Below are 19,088 nucleotides of genomic sequence, written 5' to 3' on the forward strand. Positions count from 1 at the left end.
AAAACCGACCAAGATAGGAAGACTCATACGTCTTCTAGTGTCTGATATATTATTTTATCTCATTATAAGTCGGATTATCATGTGCCATGTGATCGAGAGAAAAAAAAAGAGCAGCACAAAAGGAATCTCTTTTCCTGTAAAGTGTAATATTTTGTTTGATAAATATCAGAGATTACATCTATACTCCATTGTCATGATTACACATTATAAAGATTACTTTGACCCCCCTCAAGAAGTAACAATTATTCATGGTTTAGTTTTCACTTTTCACACTCCTCCAAAGTAACTCTGCTATAGAGAAAGTATCCAATGTAAAGATCCAAAGAAAGACTTGTGCATATTTGATTTTGAATGTAACATAATCTAAACTACACTAGTTGAAGTTGATATATATTTATACATATATATGGGTATATTTATATCTAGATTTTAATAGAAATTTTTGGGTATGCAACCTCAAATCAACAAAAAAAAAGAATATGAGATTTTCGATCCTTACCTCAAAAAGAACTTGTGTGTAATTGTGTATCACTGTTTTGTTGGGCTTTCATGGGCCCAAATAATTACACTAGGACCTTGATCCAGAAAAAATTCTCCCCGCCACGGGATCGTAAAATCTGCACCTTATCCATGGAACATTGCAATCATCGTTACCATTTTCTTCAGCTGCTGCTGCTGCAAATTTGCGACTTGCGCGAGCCGAGTGTTCTCGACTCAAATTTGATGATTTGACTCTCAATTTGTTGGGTTTATTTTGTTTGTTTGTTGAATAATAGTGTAAAAGCAATGGAGCTTTGTTCTTCATCTTCATCTTCTTCCCTCCTCCGCGGGCAGTGCCGTTCCTCTTCACTACACGAAATCTCGTTTTCTTCTTCGGTTTCTCAGTTCCCATCTGGAATCCAACTAAACGCGTCGATTCTCTCGAAACCCAGATTCCAGAATCTCCGAATTTGCGCCTCCGTGGCGGCGGAGACTCAGGGCCTTCCACGAGACAGCCCTCAACGTCTCCTCAAGGAGCTCGCGCAGCGTAAACAAGCCACGGGACCGAAGAAGAAAGTCCCTCCAAAAAGATTCATCCTAAGGCCACCATTAGACGACAAGAAATTAGCAGAGAGATTCCTCAATAGCCCACAATTGTCTCTCAAATCGTTCCCTTTACTCAGCTCTTGTCTCCCGCCGTCAAAGCTCAACAACGCAGATAAAACATGGATCGACGAGTATCTTCTAGAGGTCAAACAAGCTTTAGGGTACTCTCTGGAGCCTTCGGAGAGCTTGAGCGACGAGAACCCGGCGAAACACTTCGACACGCTGCTGTATTTGGCGTTTCAGCACCCGTCGTGTGACAGGGCACGTGCCAGGCATGTGAAGAATGGGCACTCGAGGCTTTGGTTTCTGGGTCAGTACGTGCTTGAGCTTGCCCTCACGGAGTTTTTCTTGCAGAGGTATCCGAGGGAACCTCCTGGGCCTATGAGGGAGAGAGTGTTTGCTTTGATTGGGAAGAGGTATCTCCCAAAGTGGATTAAAGCAGCGAGCTTGCAGAATCTCATCTTTCCTTATGATGATATGGACAAGTTGATCAGGAAAGACCGTGAGCCACCGGTTAAGTAAGTTTCTCTCTTTGTCATCACTTGAATTGATCATCTTGAGTTAGTTCATAGTTTAAGTTGCTTTGAGCTGAGATTTGAGTCTTTAACGACTTTGACACAATGAACCAAGAGTGTGAATTTATCTACTTTTTTTGTGTAGCATGAACTAGTTTATGTTGTCTGGTTCTCTTCAAGAACTTGTTCGGGAATTACATTTTGTGTTTAGAGAAGCCTACGCTTTACCATAAGTTGTACATATTTTAGTTGCTAAGATTTTGTTGTAGATGCAGCTTTTGTTGCTAATAGCTTTTAGCTGATCAATTCTTTTTCTTATAGAAGTAGATCAATTGTGTATCTGTTTGTTCTCGGTCATCAATTGCATTAGCTAATATTTAATAGTCTGAAGTAAGATAACTGGAGGTTCCAACAATATAGTTGAAAGAGCTGTGTGAAAATTCAGTACAGTCTGGAATTTCCCTTTTGATTGAAATAGATGACTGGGAAACTCAGCGAGTCTGTGCAACACAACATCCCAAAGTGTTTAGTGTGACATAATTTTGACATGTACCTGCTACTTAACCATGTTAATTTGTTTTGATTTCATGCTAGATCTGTGTTCTGGGCTTTGTTTGGTGCCATCTATCTATGCTATGGGATGCCGGAAGTGTATCGTGTACTTTTTGAGGTATTTGGGATGGACCCAGATTCCGAGGATTGCCAACCTCGAGCTAGGAGACAGCTTGAGGATGTAGATTATGTCTCTGTTGAATTCGAAGGCAAAAAGCTAAGCTGGCAAGATATTGCTACTTACAAGGTAAAGCATCAAAGCTACAAAATAAATTCTTGAGTTGATCAAAGAAAAGAGTGCTGAGCCGTAAAAACGCCATTTTCTTTATTTCTCTTGGCAGCCCCCTGAAGATGCTTTATTCGCACACCCGAGGCTTTTCAGAGCTTGTGTTCCACCGGGAATGCATCGTTTCAGAGGCAACATATGGGATTTCGACAGCAAACCCAAAGTTATGCAGGCTCTAGGTTACCCTTTACCCATGAATGATAGAATCCAGGAGATAACGGAAGCAAGAAACATCGAACTTGGACTCGGGTTACAGGTAAAAGAACAGTTCATCTCGGGCTTTTTTTTTATGCATTATGTTACTTTCCTTTCTCTAACCTTTTTTTTCCTAATTTCACACAGCTCTGCTTCTTGCATCCTTCAAAACACAAGTTTGAACACCCGCGGTTTTGTTTCGAGCGATTGGAATACGTAGGCCAAAAGATACAGGTGAGACATTTGATCTCGCATCTTAAAAGACAGTGTTTTTAACCCTTTTTTTTATATAATCTTGGGATCTTGCAGGACATAGCAATGGCGGAACGTTTATTAATGAAGCACCTGGACGCACCAGGTAAATGGCTACAAGAGAAGCATCGGCGTTTGTTAATGAACAAATTCTGTGGTCGGTATCTCAGGGAGAAACGTCTTCACAACTTTATAATCTACTCGGAGGAGGTTCATGATCGGTATGAACATAACCGGAGACTTAGAAATCCGGCAACAACCGCTGTTCAACAAGCCATTCACGGCCTCGCCTACACCATCTATGGAAAACCGGATGTTCGGCGGCTCATGTTTGAGGTTTTCGACTTCGAACAGATTCAACCTAAAGCTGTCTGAAAGTCTCTCTCTTCTTTTGCCTTCCTGTCTTTCTTCTAGTTTGCTTCTGTATTTTGATTTTTATAGTTAAACTTTCCTTTGGTGCAAAGTTTATAGTTGAAACTTCAATAAGGCTTCAAACAATACTACTCTGCTTTTTCTTAGTTTGTGTTCGAATCAAACAAACTCTTGATCGATCGCAACGATGCGACTCTAATTTATAACCATCGCCGATTTTGTATTTGGATAAAGTAACAGCCGATTTTGTATTTGGATAAAGTAACAGCCGATCTGTCACCAACCAATCACTTGACGTTTAGTTTAATGGGCCTATGGGCCTTTTTCCAGAGGCTTTCTTCAAGATAAGATATTGCCCAAACGTCTAACTAAGACACGCTCTTCTCTCAACGGTCATATAAGATTGACCTATCATTTTTTACTGTTGGATGAAGGTCTCATCGCACCGTCCAAATCAAAACTAAAAAAAAAAAAGAAAAAATCAGACCGTTGGGGAAACTGCTCATCTTCCTCAAGAAGCCTCTTTTATAGAGATCACACAATTAGTCTATTACAATATCTATGAAGGAGGGTTTTACTGAGTGGGAGAGAAAGTGAAAACGAAGAGAGGAGAGATTTACGAACGAACAAATAATGATGGCGTCTCGATCGATGGTCTCTCAGCAAACCATGGGTAAGATGATCTTTTCAAATTTTATTTTATTTTGAGGGTTTCAGGAAAATTGATTTGGTTATTCTGACTCATCCAATGATCTTCAGTTTTGATACTCGTTTCAAAATCAGAACTCACATGTAGAAAATTGATGTATGTTGGTTTTCTGTGTTTTGAGAGTTACTACCTGTTCTTGGATTTTCTTGTTATCAATTTATAAATTCAGTGGCTGATTGAATCTAAAATTGTGAACGTTGTTTTGTTTTCTGTGTCGAAGGTGATGTTGTTGTTGTGGAAGATAACGAAAATGTTGGGAAAGGAAGAAACCGCCAAGTTCTTCGTGATATAGGTAATGTTGTTCGAGGAAATTACCCAAAGAACGAGCCGGCAAAGATCAATCGTCCTCGTACACGGTCTCAACATGTTCCACTTGTGGAGGTAATTCTCAAATTTTGTTCCTTTTTCCCATTAAATGTAAGTATAAGAGATTTTCAATTAGGTTCCTTCAGTAGATTTTTGATAGCTAATGTTACTATGTTGTTTTGACCTGCAGCTTGATAAACCCGTGGTGGTACGGAAGCCAAAGAAAAGAGCTGAGAAATCGAAGGATGTAGAGATAATAGAGATAAGCTCAGACAGTGATGAAGAACATGGTTTAGTTGCTGTCCAGGAGAAGAAAGCCGCTAAGAAGAAAGCAACCTCTTACACATCTGTTCTCACCGCTAGAAGCAAGGTAACTTTACTCAATGATTCATTTCATGGTGTAAATTAAACAAATGTTTGGTCTGTTCTGAATCTTCTTTTTTCTTCCGATGCTTTCCAGGCTGCTTGTGGTTTCGAGAAGAATCCGATAGAAAAGATTGCTGATATCGATTCTGCTGATGCTAATAATGACCTTGCAGCTGTTGAATATGTTGAAGATATATACAGTTTCTACAAATCTGTTGAGGTTAGTTCTTAGTAGTTTTGTTGACTCTGTCCTTGCATCATTGTGTTATGAAACTTATATCACTTGGATTGGCAGAGTGAATGGCGTCCAACCGATTACATGCAATCGCAGCCTGAGATTAATGAAAAGATGAGATTGATTCTGGTTGAATGGTTGATAGATGTACATGTCAGATTCGAGCTAAACCCAGAAACATTTTACCTCACCATAAACATTTTGGACCGGTTCTTGTCGGTTAAGCCAGTACCTAGGAAAGAATTGCAGCTGGTTGGTCTCAGTGCTCTTCTCATGTCATCCAAATACGAAGAAATCTGGCCACCTCAGGTGATAAAACAAACAAAGAACGTTTGAATTGATGAGCTTCTGATGTTTTTTATTCTTCTTGTCTTCAGCTAACTCAAAACATGATTCTTTTGCAGGTAGAGGATCTAGTTGACATTGCAGATCATGCATACAGTCACAAACAGATTCTGGTGATGGAGAAGACAATACTGTCTACACTCGAGTGGTACTTGACAGTTCCGACCCATTATGTCTTCCTCGCTCGTTTCATCAAAGCTTCCATTGCAGACCAACGAGTAAGAGAGCTTTTCTTTCGGTTTCTTCCATGTTTTTTTTGCATTTACAATGTAATGCTCAACTGGGTCTTGTCTCTGTCTTTAGATGGAGAATATGGTGCACTATTTGGTCGAGTTAGGGGTGATGCATTACGACACGACGATAATGTTCAGCCCATCTATGGTTGCTGCCTCTGCAATCTACGCAGCAAGATCTGCTCTTCACCAAGTTCCCATTTGGACTAACACTCTCAAGCATCACACCGGTTATTCTGAAACTCAGCTCATGTAAGTAAAAAGCCCCTTTCTATTATCCATTTTCATACAATGGGGTTTTGTAATTTGTGGTTGGATTTTGATTTTTTTTGTTAATAAATGATGAAACAGGGACTGTGCAAAGCTATTGGCGTATCAGCAGTGGGAGCAGCAGCAAAAAAGGAGTGAGAGTAAGGGAGGATTACAAAAGAAGTACTCGAAGGATGAACGATTCGCTGTGGCTAAGATACCTCCGTCCAAATCTTTGTTGACCGGAACTGAATCTACTTAGGTGTTATGGGACCCATGAAGAAGAAGGAGAAAGAGTCTAATAGCTTCATTAGATTTAAGATTTTGTACAAATCTAATGAGTCACTTTGAAAACACATATGTTTTTATCTCTATCAAAACCCATGGCGAAGATGGAGAAAGAGTCTAGTAGTTTCATTAGATTTAAAATTTTGTACAAGTCTAATGAGTCACTTTGAAAACACATATGTTTTTATCACTATCAAAACCAAATTCTTAGCACAGATGTTTCCCCAACTTAAATCTCTTGTTGCTTCCTGTTTCAGCCATTCGCACAACGTCTTTTGGGAAAACACCGCAACGTCGGTGTAAACTCCAGAGATTGGCTCAATTGGTCTTATTGCAGGAGAGGTGTAACCCACTACGTTATCTAATATTTTAGTTGAGGTGTAAAAATCTTGTGATTGCATCCTTCAACCAACCTTTGGAGAAGCTTTTGTTCGCCACAACCTAGTAGGCTTTGTTTCCATGTAAATCACATCATCTTTGGATCTTGACTTGGAAAGTGCCACGTTAAGTTCTAAGGGTCCTTCTCCTCATCAATTTCTTACACCAATCCAACGCTTCAGATAGCTTTACCTCGAAGATTTTTACTATTGACCGTTTTCTTCTCCTTTCATCTTCAAGATCAAGAGTTCGATAAGCTAGTGTAAGCAAGTAGATACCAGGGTGCAGTCTCCTGAAGAAGGTTAAAGTCAAGAATAAGTCTGATAACATTACAGTACAAAAACTTGAATACATCGTGTTATCTGAAGGTTATCATGTAAATAAATAATCTTTTATGAAGATAAGGTCATGGAGACGAAATGCAGGAAGATTCTCAATAATTTTTTTGCAGTTTCACAAGGATGCAAGAACCTCTTTCTGGAACTGATACCTAAGTCTCCTTTCCTATATAAAACCTTACCCATCCAGTGTAGCGCCCACTTCCAATCCATCCCAGAATCTTTGTGCAAGGACTGTCCGGCCCTTTTTATCTTTTCCAAAAGTTTCAATATACCAACCTCCAACATCATGCAAGCCACAACGAGGCTCAAACAACCAAAACCTGTCTCCGTATTCACACAATTATGGTTTCATGTCACTGAGGTAAGAAAGCTAAGGTTTCGTTAGAGATCAGCATCATAACATTTCCAATAATAAGCCTACCAGGGCATTTAAGAAAAAAAAGCAACGACAGATGAGACCAATTAAACTGTTTGTAGACATGACTTCTTTATAGTTTCGGGTTTCAATGTTCCAAAGCACAACCTATTCCCTTCCATTATATTGAACATAAATAAAGCAAATAAGCTATTTGACGTACTTGCTTGGTGGTAGTTTTGCTCTACTGCATCTACACTCGCAAACAGAAACCTTTTCCCCAATCCTGTACCAGTGCAAATGTCTCACCTGTAGAGTGTTAATAACAAATTCTAAGACACATACATGCTTATTCCATCCAATTACTAAAGGGGCTACACTTTATATGCATCATAGAACAATGCCCCGAAAAAAGTAGATGTACTAAAGCCAAGATCATACGAGTCACAAACCAGAAATGTTCTATGTTTCATTATCACATGAGTCTTAGCACCATTCTCATCATAGACGTAACATGAACCTTCATCTGGACTTGTCCCAAGACCAGTTACAGTTCCAACAAGAAGTCTGGCTCCACCTACATTTCTTGGAGAAGATTCAGTAGCAGAATTAGATCCTTCATCTGAATTGAGGAAAACGTGTATGTGATCGTGATCACTCTCATTTTGTTTCTTTTCGAAATACCCTTTCGGGGGAACCCTTATGGCTGTAGCAACAACTCTTCCAGATACATGCAGCTGAATATCTTTATATGCATCCGAAACATGGTTTTTGTTTCTTGAGGATTGTATATGAGATATCTGAAGACCAATTATTTCATCAGATATCATGTCAAAATTGCCTTTCTCAACAGCTTGACCAAGGTCTGAATCCATAAACGACGACAAAGCCAATTTCTTGGAGCAGGCAGGAGACAGCTCAAGGAAGTTATCTACCAAGCAGACCATGCCGAAAAGATCCCGTCCTGATACCAAGTGCAAAACTTCTCGTGTATCATACACAGACCGTTCCTCAGCTTCAAAACAATCAGGAAGAAGCTCCACAGAGTCTATGTCAGGCCCAAAGTATGCTGCCCGGATTGCTGAATAAAAATCTTCTTCCAGTTCATCTAAGTAGCCTGTACCGCTTGCTACTCTCTTCTCCATTACTATATCATGTATTGCTTCTCTATACCACTTTAGCCATTCAACCACTTCCATCTCTTGACTCAATGTCAATCTTTTTTTAGTCCTGTAAAGCATATACCCTTCTTTAGAATGTTTCGTCAATATCATTCTCCGGGAAAGCAGATATCTATCATAGTGTGCCCTCTTTTCAGAATCTGAAAGAATCTGCATCATCACCACAAATCATATCACTCATTAGACACTTTGCGAAAGCTATAAGTATCAGTCTATCGCAAAAGCCTGAGACTTTCTGTCATTTTTGCTCCAGACTGTGAAAACACCTCCATGTCTTCAACTTGTTTCAATTAAACATTGTACCTCATAAGCAGCGAGAATCTGAACGAAACGTATCGAAGTAGATGAATCCTTCTTCGAATCGATCAGGTCCGGATGAGTCTCCTTGGCGAGTCTGCGAAATGATGCCTTGATCTCTGCGATTGAGCTGAATTCGGAGACACTCAAGATATCGTAGGCGTTCTCCACCGGAAACTCAGCCCGATCCGACTCAGCCTCGCCGCTGAGCAACCGAATCCTTCCTTGACTCGGGTTGAATAGAAGACGCGACGGTACGAATCCGTAGTTCAGTTGAGCCGGAATCGATGCGCCAAAACGCCGTCGTATCAGTCCAGCGAAAGTCGTCATTTCCTTCCCATTGAAACAAACACTACGCAGGTGGGAACCGTGTTCGAAAAATCGCCCGCCGATTAATCGGTCGTCTAGGCGCGGATCAGAGGCATGCCGCCACGATTATAGGCTGGGCGGTCTGGTAAGACGGTAACAGATTTTCTCCCGACTAATCACCGATTATTTTTAAAAAATCATTGACTTATCTAAATAGCGGAGACTTTTTACTACTATTCGGGCCTCATATCAAACCCAATTGCGCCCAGAATTTACTACAGGCCCATTAAAAAGATGGATATTTATAAAAGATTTAGTTTATGGATTTGAGTTAAATATAGGTCCTCAATCCACCAGTATGTCTTTTAGATCTACCATTATGCATATTTATAAGATTTAGTTTATACATATTCTAATATAATAAAATCTATTATATTAAAAAAAACATTTTTAGTGTGTTTCGAAACATTTTCAAAAACTTTTTAAAAAATATTTTTTTATATATATAAATTTAATTCAAAAAATTAGATATTAATTTAGATAACTAAAACTTTCCTTAAATATAAGTTATATCTATAATTTAAAAATATTAATTAAAATAGACTTCCTTAAATATAAGTTAAATTTAATTTAACATTTAAAATTTAAATAATATTTTCAGAATAACACATATAATTAACAAATATCTTATTATATTTTTTAAATTATATTCTATCAGATTAAAATTTCACATATTGAAAATATATAAATATTAATATTATATAATAATTTAATGGGACAAGTTAATATTTTTTTATAATTATGGTTTTATGCGGGTTAAGTTATCAAACCATGCAAGATATTAAGAGAAAATTATTTTAAAATTAGTAAATATTTTTATTATAAAGTAATATAAACGGACGGGTTAGAATTATGATTTCATAATCATAGTTTTTTTGGATTAATAAAATAAGCGAGTTAAAAAAATACTTTTATAATAACAATTACTTTTTAATTAATAAAATAACTGTGTTAAAATTATGTTTTTATGATCATGGTGGTCATAATAATACTGAAAAAAAATAAAAGAAAACAATCTAAACACAAATTTTTTTGTATCACTTATTAAAAAATTATATTTATAGAAAAATATAAATTAGATTACAAATTTTGATTAAAACAAAATTCTCGTACGGATACACGAGGTAAAATCTAATTAATCTTTAAAAACGAATAAATATTAAAAAATAATTAAAATAATTAAAATAAATATAAAAACTAATCTCTAATTAATCTCCAATTTTTTGTTAGGTGTTAGACGGACTTCGACCACTAGAGTGCTTTTTTTAATATGGGGTGGGAAGGATAATGGCACGGCTTGGACACGTGGGATACAGATTTCTTGCCACGTCATCATGTGCTCATCTAACACTGAACAGAATGAGAGAGAGAAGATGACTTGAGATGAGAATGGGCCTTGAATATTAGTAATGGGCCTCAATCCTCTCACGGATATCGACACTTACAATGGTGAATTCGATGTGATACGTGGTCGCATACTCACCATGCCCTTCTACGTAACAAGAACCGTGCAGTTTTTTCGTTATTAGCCTAACTATTATTTTAATTTATGCCTCCTCTAATATTTTAGTTTGTGAGAAATGTTTTTATTTACATTTTCATAACAATTTCTTTCACTAATATTTTCTGAACGTTTATAGTATGTAATTCCTTTTTTCAACCAGTAACTTGTACTTCTTTTAACCAATTGATGTGGTACTTCGCAAAACAAAGAAACAAAGATCTTTAGCTAAATGTTAAGTTAGTTGAGCAGAAAATAAAAATATGTGGTTTTAAGATGTTACATTTATTGCAGTCTTTATACATGCCAAATTTTAACCTTCACCATATAAAACAAATGTAGTTGAATATAATAATTATAAGACTTTGACTAACTTTTAAAATTAACATTCAAAAAAGACCAAAACTATATTTTTTCAAATGTGCTATAACTATATCGTCCAGTAAACTAGGTCTGTATAAAAAAAACTTGGTCTGTATAAATTTTTGATTACATAAAGGAAGAAAATGAGCACATCTTTATGCATCAAAATTGTTACAGTTCCCCCTCGTGTATATCCTTTCCAGTTTCCAACATATTTCGGGATTAATTACAAAAAAATGCGATTTATGACAATCCAACAAACATCGGGTTCCAGTTACTATTTGTCTTTTCCAGTTATAAAACGCGATATTTCATAGAAATCTCGGAATTTATTCCTCTTCCACAAAAAAAAAAGAAAGAAAAAAAAAACCAAACGCTTTAAAACAAAAACATACTCTATCGTAATTTCCTTAATAAGTTTATAAGAGTTTACAAGAAGAGAACGAGAGAAGAATTGTGTGTTCACTGTGTTGTGTAGAGAGAGAAAAACAGAGATGGGTGTAGTAGAGGAAGCTCACAACGTGAAGGTGATTGGCTCAGGAAATCAAGCTACGATCGTATTGGGTCACGGATTCGGCACGGACCAGTCAGTGTGGAAACACCTGGTCCCACATCTCGTCGATGATTACCGCATCGTGCTCTACGACAACATGGGAGCCGGTACGACCAACCCTGACTATTTCGACTTCGATCGTTACTCAACTCTCGAAGGTTTCTCTTTCGATTTGATTGCAATCTTGGAAGATCTTCAAATCGAGTCTTGTATCTTTGTTGGTCACTCTGTTTCCGCCATGGTCGGTGTCTTGGCTTCTCTTAACCGACCTGATCTCTTCTCCAAAATCGTCATGATTTCTGCTTCCCCAAGGTATTTTTTTTTTTATAATATATACAGATTCTTCATCCGATTTCACAAGATCAATTAAATCCTGAATTCCGTAATACTCGAGTTTGATGATGGATGGTTCATAGAGATTTTGTTGGGTTTTTATTTACTTTATAATCTTCTTCTGACAAGAGTTCGACAAAGGGCCTCTCTGTTCTTTCTCTTGTCTGAATTATCTTATATTACAATTTTTTTCAATATAAAAATCCGTGAGTTTTGATGATTTTTTAACCAGGAAACCTAGAAATACCCATTTTTTTATTTGATTCTTTTATGGGATTTTACTGTGTGTTATTATAGTTTCTTCTGAGTTCGGACATAGTTCCTTCCGGCAAAGGAAAATATAATGGTTTTATCTCAAATCCGAAAACCGGTACCTTTTCAACATATTATTATTGATTAAGATCAGTACACCTAGAAAAATCTCAAATTTTTTTAGTTTAATCGATGTATTTTACATATGATTTTGTGATGCGTTTTAGATACGTGAACGATGTTGATTACCAAGGTGGATTCGAGCAAGACGACCTAAACCAGCTCTTCGAAGCGATGCGAAGCAATTACAAAGCGTGGTGCTTAGGTTTCGCTCCACTCGCCGTCGGCGGCGACTTAGACTCAGTCGCCGTTCAAGAATTCAGCAGAACGCTCTTCAACATGCGTCCTGACATAGCGCTCTCCGTGGCTCAGACCATTTTCCAAAGCGACATGAGACAGATCTTGCCTTTTGTCGCTGTCCCTTGTCACATCCTCCAAAGCGTTAAGGATTTAGCCGTACCAGTCGTCGTCTCCGAGTATCTTCACACCAATCTCGGATCCGAATCCGTCGTCGAGGTTATTCCTTCCGATGGTCATCTTCCTCAGCTTAGCTCGCCGGATTCTGTCATTCCCGTCCTCCTCCGTCACATTCGCAACGACATCGCTGTCTGATGAGAAGTTTTTTTTAATTAAATTTAACGAAATAAATAATCGAAAAAATTATATATCTGATGTGATATGTCTGTCATATTGAGAATATCGTTTCGTTGTCGTTTGGTTCTGATTCGTTTCTCTTGGATTATGTATGATCGTTGTTGTTCTTATCTTTATTTTTAACGAGAAGTCTTTTGTCTTTTGTGTCCAGCTTTGCTCGACACCTCAATTATTGCTGTGCTCATTATAATGTCGATGTAACCTTGAAAGTTCGTGATATTGGGGTCCATAGTCAATTATTTCAAGTGTCGTTGTGCTATTCTATGTGTGAACAGTACGTAAGTTTGCGGAAGATTTTTATCAGCTTCTCCACACACACACAAAAAAAAAAATGTTTCTCCATTACATGTCAAATTTTCAATACCGATAAATGATTGAGAATATTAGCATTTTGCCGGTATGGGCTATCCAGTTGTAACCATTTTGATAAGACAAAAATGGTACACAATCTTAGACGGTAAAGAAAACGTGTATATTCCATCCATATTACACACGTTATTAACGGGACATAATATGTGAACCCTATGTGTTAGTTTAAAGTTTAATAAACACTGTTAATGATTGTATAAACGATCGGTCTAGATTAGGTCCAATTAAATTCGGTTTTCGGGTTAACACAGTTTACTGAGCTAGCCCATTTAAACTGGTAATGATAAGTGGGCTGGCCCATTATGCACAAAAACTTTTGGGTAGTCACGTGACGGGGAGCTTCACACGTGTGCCACTCTTTTCCCCCAAAATTCGATTTCCACCACTTATTGCCCAGGAACCACACCATCACCACCACCATCATCGTCTTCTCTCTCTCTTCCCCGTTACTTTATTTTCTTCCCCGTTTCGCTCTCCGTCAAAGTCTTCTCTCTTTGCCATTTTCTCCACTGTTATTTCCCGCTTTACCCTTTTACCCATCTTTCCTGAGAGTCACGACGGCCACGAACAAAGAGAAAAGATAAAACTAGGCGATTTCACCATCGGAGACACGCTCCTTGGTTCGCTTTTGTGCGCGGCAAATGGCGACGGCGACACCTGAACGAATCGAATTAGCCAAGCACTGCAGTTCACGGAACTGGTCCAAAGCGATCCGAGTTCTTGATTCGCTCCTTGCTAAGCAGTGCTCCATTTTGGACATATGGTTGGTCCGCGATCTTCAATTTCTCTCGGATCGGTGCCTTTTGATTCTGTTTCTTTTAATCGTTAATCTCAATTTTCTTTTCAGCAATAGAGCTTTTTGTTATAATCAATTGGAGCTTCACAAGCACGTGATAAAAGACTGTGACAAGGCACTCCAGCTTGAACCTTGTGTCATTCAAGCTTATATACTCAAAGGTTAGTTAGTTCACTTCCAAGCTTCGAGTAGTGCTTCAGAGTCTTATTCTAGAGATAGCTTCGGAACAAAAATCAGGGGTTTAGTCGATGGTTACTAAATCATGGTGTTCTTGCTATGAATCTCATGAATTTACAAGATTAGAACCGCTTTGGTGGTAGACGAATAGCGCTGTTCTTGAAAATTTATGTTAAGTTATATATACAACCGGGGATGAATTTTTTCGATGGTTACTGAATCATGGTGTGGTGGGTACTCTTTTTCTTTGATTGTTATACTGCTCGTGAACTCAAGTGTATCAGTTTTCCCATCTAGGACGCGCTCTTTTGGCTCTAGGGAGAAAACAGGACGCCAGTTTTGTTTTGGAGCAAGGATTTAAAAATGCTTTGCAGCAGACAGCAGACGTGAAGCAGCTACTTGAATTAGAAGAACTCCTGAAAGATGCAAGACGAGCAATTCATGGCACTGTCGAACATCATGATACTGAGTCCCGGCAAGAGACCCCTGCCTCGTCTCTAGGATCACGTGCTAGTGAGAAGTCTGATGAAAAAATTGACAAGCCGGATGATACGGTTTTTGGGACAAGTGATAATATATCAAGCGTGGCAGTTTCTGAATCAGGAGCATGCAGCAATGGAAACACCGTCGAGTCATCCAGGCAATTGGGTGAGCAATCAAAGATAAATTGTCTTTCAAAGGATGCATCCAAGGCAAGCAAGAAATCTGGTGGTAGTTTCGACTTACGTAATGGATTAGCGTACAAGGAAAAAGAGAATGTAAAGTCTGGCAGCCAAACCAATGGTTCTTACAAATCATGTAAACCATGTAATGGTTCTGATCCGCATGATAATTTATCTGAAAGTTCTGATCGGTTTGGGGGTCTGTCGATTATTGGAAACACGTTAAGTAGTAAGCCCGGATCTATTAGTAAACTGAGCCTTAAAGCTGAGGCACGTAGTGGAGTTGGCGATGAAAGCAAGATAAATAAGAAGTACACCATAGCGAGAATATCAGAAACCCATTCTATAAGTGTGGATTTTCGACTTTCTAGAGGCATTGCACAGGTATAGCAATACTACAAAGATAAGAAAAGGGCGTTTTATGTTGTATCTTACTGGTTGTTGAGGTACAGCTTCCAAATTCTTGATCTCTGGGCTCTTATTTTGTCAATAGGTGAACGAAGGAAACTACATGAAAGCTATATCTATTTTTGATAAGGTGATTTGTCATGTACTCCTCTTTGGTGATTTTTATCTCTGGCGAGTATCTTTTGCTTTTCTATTCTCTGTTCTACCACCTTGGAGGTTGTTTGGCAGAAATGAATGGGTCAATTTTTTTTACTATTTAGTTTATCTGTGTACAGGTGCTGAAAGAAGAACCGACTTACCCTGAGGCACTTATAGGAAGAGGGACAGCTTATGCATTCCAACGAGAGCTTGAAAATGCTATAGCTGATTTTACTAAGGTATTCGTTATTTGACAAGCGTTGTTACTATTGTGGGTTAAGTTCACCAATTCTGCTCCTATGATGATGATGGTCAGGCTATTCAATCTAACCCAGCAGCAGGTGAGGCTTGGAAACGGAGAGGACAGGCTCGTGCTGCTCTTGGGGAATTTGCAGAGGTTAGTGGTTCCACGTCTTCTCTGCTTCTGTTCTTTATTCCTCTAAAAGCATAGATAAATAATGTATTTTATGGGGTTCTTCACCTGTTCACCCTGCACATTTATTGATTGATAAATAAGATCTTCTGATTGATATCCAATAATTTGGATAAGCCTCTAATTGATGTATGTGTTTACGCCTGTTTAGTGCTTGCATTTTATTGGTAAAAATAGAGAAACGTTTCTTTTACATACTTTTAAGCTATCCTTTGTTGATAGGCGGTTGAAGATTTGACTAAAGCACTGGTTTTTGAGCAAAACTCACCTGATATATTGCACGAAAGGGGTAAGTGTCTTTATGCTCTCTTTCCTTTTACATCTTGCTGCCAATTTCAGTTTTGATTTATTAATTCCTATTTTCTTTGGTGAAACCCCATAAAGTACCACTGACTCTCAATCAATTCAGGTATTATTAATTTTAGATCTAAGGACTTCACTGCTGCTGTAAATGACCTCTCTATATGTCTGAAGCAAGAGAAAGATAACAAGTCCGCATTTACATATTTGGTAAGACTATCTTCTGTTGTTATTCTTGGATTCTAAAGTAACTGTGACCACAAATGTTTTCTTAGTAAAAATTTCTTAATCATTCTAGGGACTAGCTTTTGCTTCTCTTGGTGAATATATAAAAGCTGAAGAGGCGCATTTGAAGTCCATCCAGCTGGATAATAATTATCTTGAAGCATGGCTACATCTCGCCCAGGTAACACACAAATACTGAAATATGTAAAATTATGCGTTTTCTATTGAATTTTCACTGTTGTGAAAATGGGATTTTGGGGCATTGTCCTTTTTTATAATAAAATTAAAAATCTGGGTTTCCATGCATGTGATTGTGAATAAACGAAGTTAGTTCTCTGGAAAGCTAGTGAGACTTCAAATAAAGAAAACTTACATTTGACTTTTGGAGGCAAATACTTTAAGGTTTTCCTGATAGAAACTTCTGTTTGCCATTGGAAAATGAGGTTATTTCTCATTAATTTAGTTGGCCCATCATAGTTTCTTGCTTGAATCAATTGACTTGACTATGATACACTTAACACTTTTTTAATCACTGTACTTGATGTTGTTTCCTGGCTTTTCTTGGCAGTTCTATCAAGAGTTGGCCGACCATAGCAAAGCTTTGGAATGCATTGAGCAGGTTCTACAAGTCGACAACAGGTAGCTCTTACTTGGGATGCACTATCACATGTTGCACTATATTTCTCGCTTTGCCATTGTAGTCATGGAAGATTTTCTTGTCTTGACCAGGGTTTGGAAGGCCTATCACTTGCGTGGATTAGTGTTCCATGGATTAGGTGAACACAGGTATGTACCGTTACTGAAGAGTAGGATTTCTGGAAAGTGAAAATTTGGTTTAAAGGGGAAAATATGTCTTTGTTCATTTGCATGTAACATGTCCTGAGTGACCCAAGTATATCTCAATGTCTACTTTCAAATATGATGTCCAATAAGATTCTTATCTCCTGACTCTTGGTGGTGAAAGATCTACGTTTAACAAAAGAGTGTTCTAAAGGAAGCTGATAAGTTTGGTGGTCATAATCACCTTGGGATTTATGTACATGGCTGGTCATTAAAGCAGTGATATTATATTATTATTCACATGTAGCTGTTTTTGGTAATTTTACCTCTCAGGAAGGCTATCCAAGAATTATCTGTTGGCTTGAGCATTGAGAACTCAATAGAGTGCTTGTACCTACGAGGTTCCTGCTATCATGCTATAGGAGAGTATAAAGATGCGGTAAATAATTAAATATTTTTTCTCAGCTTATGCTACGTAACATTGAACCCAAAAAAAAAAAAAAAATTATGATTGCATTTTTTAAGGAGACTATGTTATTATTACTTGCATATCATCACAGGTGAAGGACTACGATGCTACAGTGGATGTGGAACTTGATGCAGTGGAAAAATTTGTTCTTCAATGCTTGGCATTCTATCAGGTTCCAAAATATGTTTTCTTTGTTAATAGCCCAGAGGTTGCGTGGATTGAAAGCTCAATATCGGAATGTTATTACACTATTGTTTGTAGCAATCTGTAATGATAGGATATTGAATTGCTATGTTCTAAAAGCATGGCCTTAGTTATCTGATAGTAATGCTAATTTGTTTACTTATAATTAGTCCTGAAAAATGAAAACCTCCTTGTACGTAATAATATTGGATGCTTTATTTGTAGCAGTGCTAAACTTTTCTTTCACTATAAATATTTATGGTATCCTTTTTATGTCGCAGAAAGAGATTGCCTTGTACACGGCTTCCAAAGTTAGTAGTGAGTTTTTCTGCTTTGATATTGATGGTGACATAGATCCAATGTTCAAGGTGATATATCTCTCTCGATATTTTTTCTCTTTGTTTTACCTGTCTGCTCTTTTCTGATTAGTTTATTCCAATGAGAATAAACATAGGCTCAAAGATAAGCCAAGAAAACGAGTGTCAAAGAAGTACCTGATGTTTGACATATATATAACATGGGAACTCAGAACAAAAAAAAACATGGGAACAAACTTGTATATTTAATGTGCTGGAATTGTCAATATAAATGTCTTCCAAGTGTGACTTCACTATTAAGTCTGTATGTGGATGTGCGAAAGCAGAGCTTAGAGCCCCTTGAGCTTTCGCACTGTCCCTTTTCCCCATTCGTATATTTGGTGAATGTGACTTTTCTTTTCCTGTGGGCTTTCAGGAGTACTGGTGCAAAAGATTACACCCAAAAGATGTATGTGAAAAGGTTTACAGACAACCTCCCCTGCGTGAATCCCTCAAGAAGGGTAAACTGAAAAAGCAAGATCTTGCAATCACTAAACAGAAGGCGCATCTTCTTCGTTTCGCTGATTTCATTGGCAAGAAAATCCAATATGATTGTCCCGGATTCTTACCGAATAGACGTCAGGTGACTTTAAGCAATAATTTGGATCTATATATATAGCAATAATTTGGATCTATATTATCAAGCCTCTCTTTTTTCTTTTCAGAGAAGGTCCCTGTTGCATCTATATATATCCCCTCTATACGCGAATATGCATATAATGTTTTATTTGTGCCTGTTATCAAGCCTCTCCTGGCTAAACTATCATTAATTATATTCCATTGATCATTTATGTTTCCGTGATTCTCCAGCATCGTATGGCAGGATTGGCTGTGATAGAGATTGCTCAAAAGGTTTCAAAAGCTTGGCGCATAGAGTGGAGAAATTTAAACAAAGGCACGGCAAAAAGTGGGAAAAAAAACCGTAGGAGAGAGAGAATCAACATGCTTAGCCAGAATAGAGGTGGTGCTGGGTGTAGTACTAGCAGTTCCAGTGAAACTTCAACTGGATATGCCTCACTAGAAGATCGATCATCTGGCCGCTCTATGTTGTCTTGGCAAGAAGTTTATTCGTCTGCTGTCAGATGGAGACAAATTTCAGAGCCTTGTGACCCAGTTGTGTGGGTTAACAACTAAGGGTACATGTTCCATTTCCCTATGCTCTCTAA

At 37.9% G+C, this 19,088-nt stretch overlaps 5 protein-coding genes across 7 annotated transcripts in view; 4 read left to right on the plus strand and 1 right to left on the minus strand.

The window, feature by feature from the left end:
- The first annotated feature begins 653 nt into the window (after positions 1–653).
- On the plus strand, positions 654–3,384 carry LOC18030476 (ribonuclease III domain-containing protein RNC1, chloroplastic). The gene is made up of 5 exons (XM_006411816.2): positions 654–1,604; positions 2,196–2,400; positions 2,495–2,695; positions 2,782–2,868; positions 2,944–3,384. The coding sequence occupies exons 1-5, from the start codon at positions 787–789 to the stop codon at positions 3,259–3,261; spliced, it is 1,629 nt and encodes a 542-aa protein (XP_006411879.1). The 5' UTR covers positions 654–786; the 3' UTR covers positions 3,262–3,384.
- Positions 3,385–3,824: 440 nt separating this feature from the next.
- LOC18030477 (cyclin-B1-1) lies at positions 3,825–6,146 on the plus strand. The gene is made up of 8 exons (XM_006411817.2): positions 3,825–3,931; positions 4,188–4,348; positions 4,464–4,643; positions 4,734–4,859; positions 4,935–5,183; positions 5,279–5,437; positions 5,523–5,704; positions 5,804–6,146. Exons 1-8 carry the CDS (start codon positions 3,892–3,894, stop codon positions 5,961–5,963), a joined length of 1,257 nt encoding a protein of 418 aa, XP_006411880.1. The 5' UTR covers positions 3,825–3,891; the 3' UTR covers positions 5,964–6,146.
- LOC18030478 lies at positions 6,095–9,017 on the minus strand. 3 transcript variants are annotated; one of them, XR_002896812.1, is made up of 6 exons: positions 8,548–9,017; positions 7,516–8,394; positions 7,287–7,372; positions 6,888–7,028; positions 6,378–6,659; positions 6,095–6,316 (listed from the first exon to the last, which is right to left on the minus strand). XR_002896812.1 is itself a non-coding variant. In XM_006411818.2 (5 exons), exons 1-5 carry the CDS (start codon positions 8,869–8,871, stop codon positions 6,494–6,496), a joined length of 1,596 nt encoding a protein of 531 aa, XP_006411881.1. In that variant the 5' UTR covers positions 8,872–9,017; the 3' UTR covers positions 6,095–6,493. The 3 variants fall into 3 exon arrangements, 1 of the variants encoding a protein (XP_006411881.1); XM_006411818.2 differs by having other exon boundaries at positions 6,095–6,659; XR_002896813.1 differs by lacking the exon at positions 6,095–6,316 and having other exon boundaries at positions 6,577–6,659; positions 6,888–7,064.
- Positions 9,018–11,201: 2,184 nt separating this feature from the next.
- On the plus strand, positions 11,202–12,843 carry LOC18030479 (probable esterase KAI2). The gene is made up of 2 exons (XM_006411819.2): positions 11,202–11,639; positions 12,140–12,843. The coding sequence occupies exons 1-2, from the start codon at positions 11,269–11,271 to the stop codon at positions 12,582–12,584; spliced, it is 816 nt and encodes a 271-aa protein (XP_006411882.1). The 5' UTR covers positions 11,202–11,268; the 3' UTR covers positions 12,585–12,843.
- Positions 12,844–13,396: 553 nt separating this feature from the next.
- LOC18030480 (suppressor of RPS4-RLD 1) overlaps positions 13,397–19,088 on the plus strand; it is a 7,408-nt gene continuing 1,716 nt past the window's right edge. The window contains 16 exon segments of the mRNA XM_006411820.2: positions 13,397–13,758; positions 13,843–13,952; positions 14,266–15,014; positions 15,124–15,168; positions 15,314–15,415; positions 15,493–15,573; positions 15,832–15,898; positions 16,019–16,119; positions 16,208–16,315; positions 16,703–16,773; positions 16,864–16,920; positions 17,248–17,353; positions 17,475–17,555; positions 17,848–17,934; positions 18,299–18,505; positions 18,733–19,058. Coding sequence (XP_006411883.2) covers positions 13,637–13,758; positions 13,843–13,952; positions 14,266–15,014; positions 15,124–15,168; positions 15,314–15,415; positions 15,493–15,573; positions 15,832–15,898; positions 16,019–16,119; positions 16,208–16,315; positions 16,703–16,773; positions 16,864–16,920; positions 17,248–17,353; positions 17,475–17,555; positions 17,848–17,934; positions 18,299–18,505; positions 18,733–19,058 — 2,420 coding nt within the window. The 5' untranslated portion in view covers positions 13,397–13,636.

This window comes from Eutrema salsugineum, unplaced genomic scaffold (genome assembly GCF_000478725.1).
Source record: "Eutrema salsugineum unplaced genomic scaffold, Eutsalg1_0 scaffold_1, whole genome shotgun sequence".
NCBI classification, from domain to species: Eukaryota; Viridiplantae; Streptophyta; class Magnoliopsida; order Brassicales; family Brassicaceae; genus Eutrema; species Eutrema salsugineum.

What these genes read in the sequence shown, in the direction of transcription:
- LOC18030478 (XM_006411818.2), bottom strand. Translation starts at nt 8,871, where the DNA reads ATGACGACTTTCGCTGGACTGATACGACGGCGTTTTGGCGCATCGATT. An exon ending in AGATTCTCGCTGCTTATGAG is followed by an intron (nt 8,395 to 8,547) that starts GTACAATGTTTA and finishes GTGATGATGCAG; the next exon opens with ATTCTTTCAGATTCTGAAAA. An exon ending in GCAAAACTACCACCAAGCAA is followed by an intron (nt 7,029 to 7,286) that starts GTACGTCAAATA and finishes ATACGGAGACAG; the next exon opens with GTTTTGGTTGTTTGAGCCTC.
- LOC18030476 (XM_006411816.2), top strand. Translation starts at nt 787, where the DNA reads ATGGAGCTTTGTTCTTCATCTTCATCTTCTTCCCTCCTCCGCGGGCAG. An exon ending in GACCGTGAGCCACCGGTTAA is followed by an intron (nt 1,605 to 2,195) that starts GTAAGTTTCTCT and finishes ATTTCATGCTAG; the next exon opens with ATCTGTGTTCTGGGCTTTGT. An exon ending in AAGATATTGCTACTTACAAG is followed by an intron (nt 2,401 to 2,494) that starts GTAAAGCATCAA and finishes TTCTCTTGGCAG; the next exon opens with CCCCCTGAAGATGCTTTATT.
- LOC18030479 (XM_006411819.2), top strand. Translation starts at nt 11,269, where the DNA reads ATGGGTGTAGTAGAGGAAGCTCACAACGTGAAGGTGATTGGCTCAGGA. An exon ending in ATGATTTCTGCTTCCCCAAG is followed by an intron (nt 11,640 to 12,139) that starts GTATTTTTTTTT and finishes GATGCGTTTTAG; the next exon opens with ATACGTGAACGATGTTGATT.
- LOC18030477 (XM_006411817.2), top strand. Translation starts at nt 3,892, where the DNA reads ATGATGGCGTCTCGATCGATGGTCTCTCAGCAAACCATGG. An exon ending in GTTTCTACAAATCTGTTGAG is followed by an intron (nt 4,860 to 4,934) that starts GTTAGTTCTTAG and finishes TTGGATTGGCAG; the next exon opens with AGTGAATGGCGTCCAACCGA. An exon ending in TATTCTGAAACTCAGCTCAT is followed by an intron (nt 5,705 to 5,803) that starts GTAAGTAAAAAG and finishes ATGATGAAACAG; the next exon opens with GGACTGTGCAAAGCTATTGG.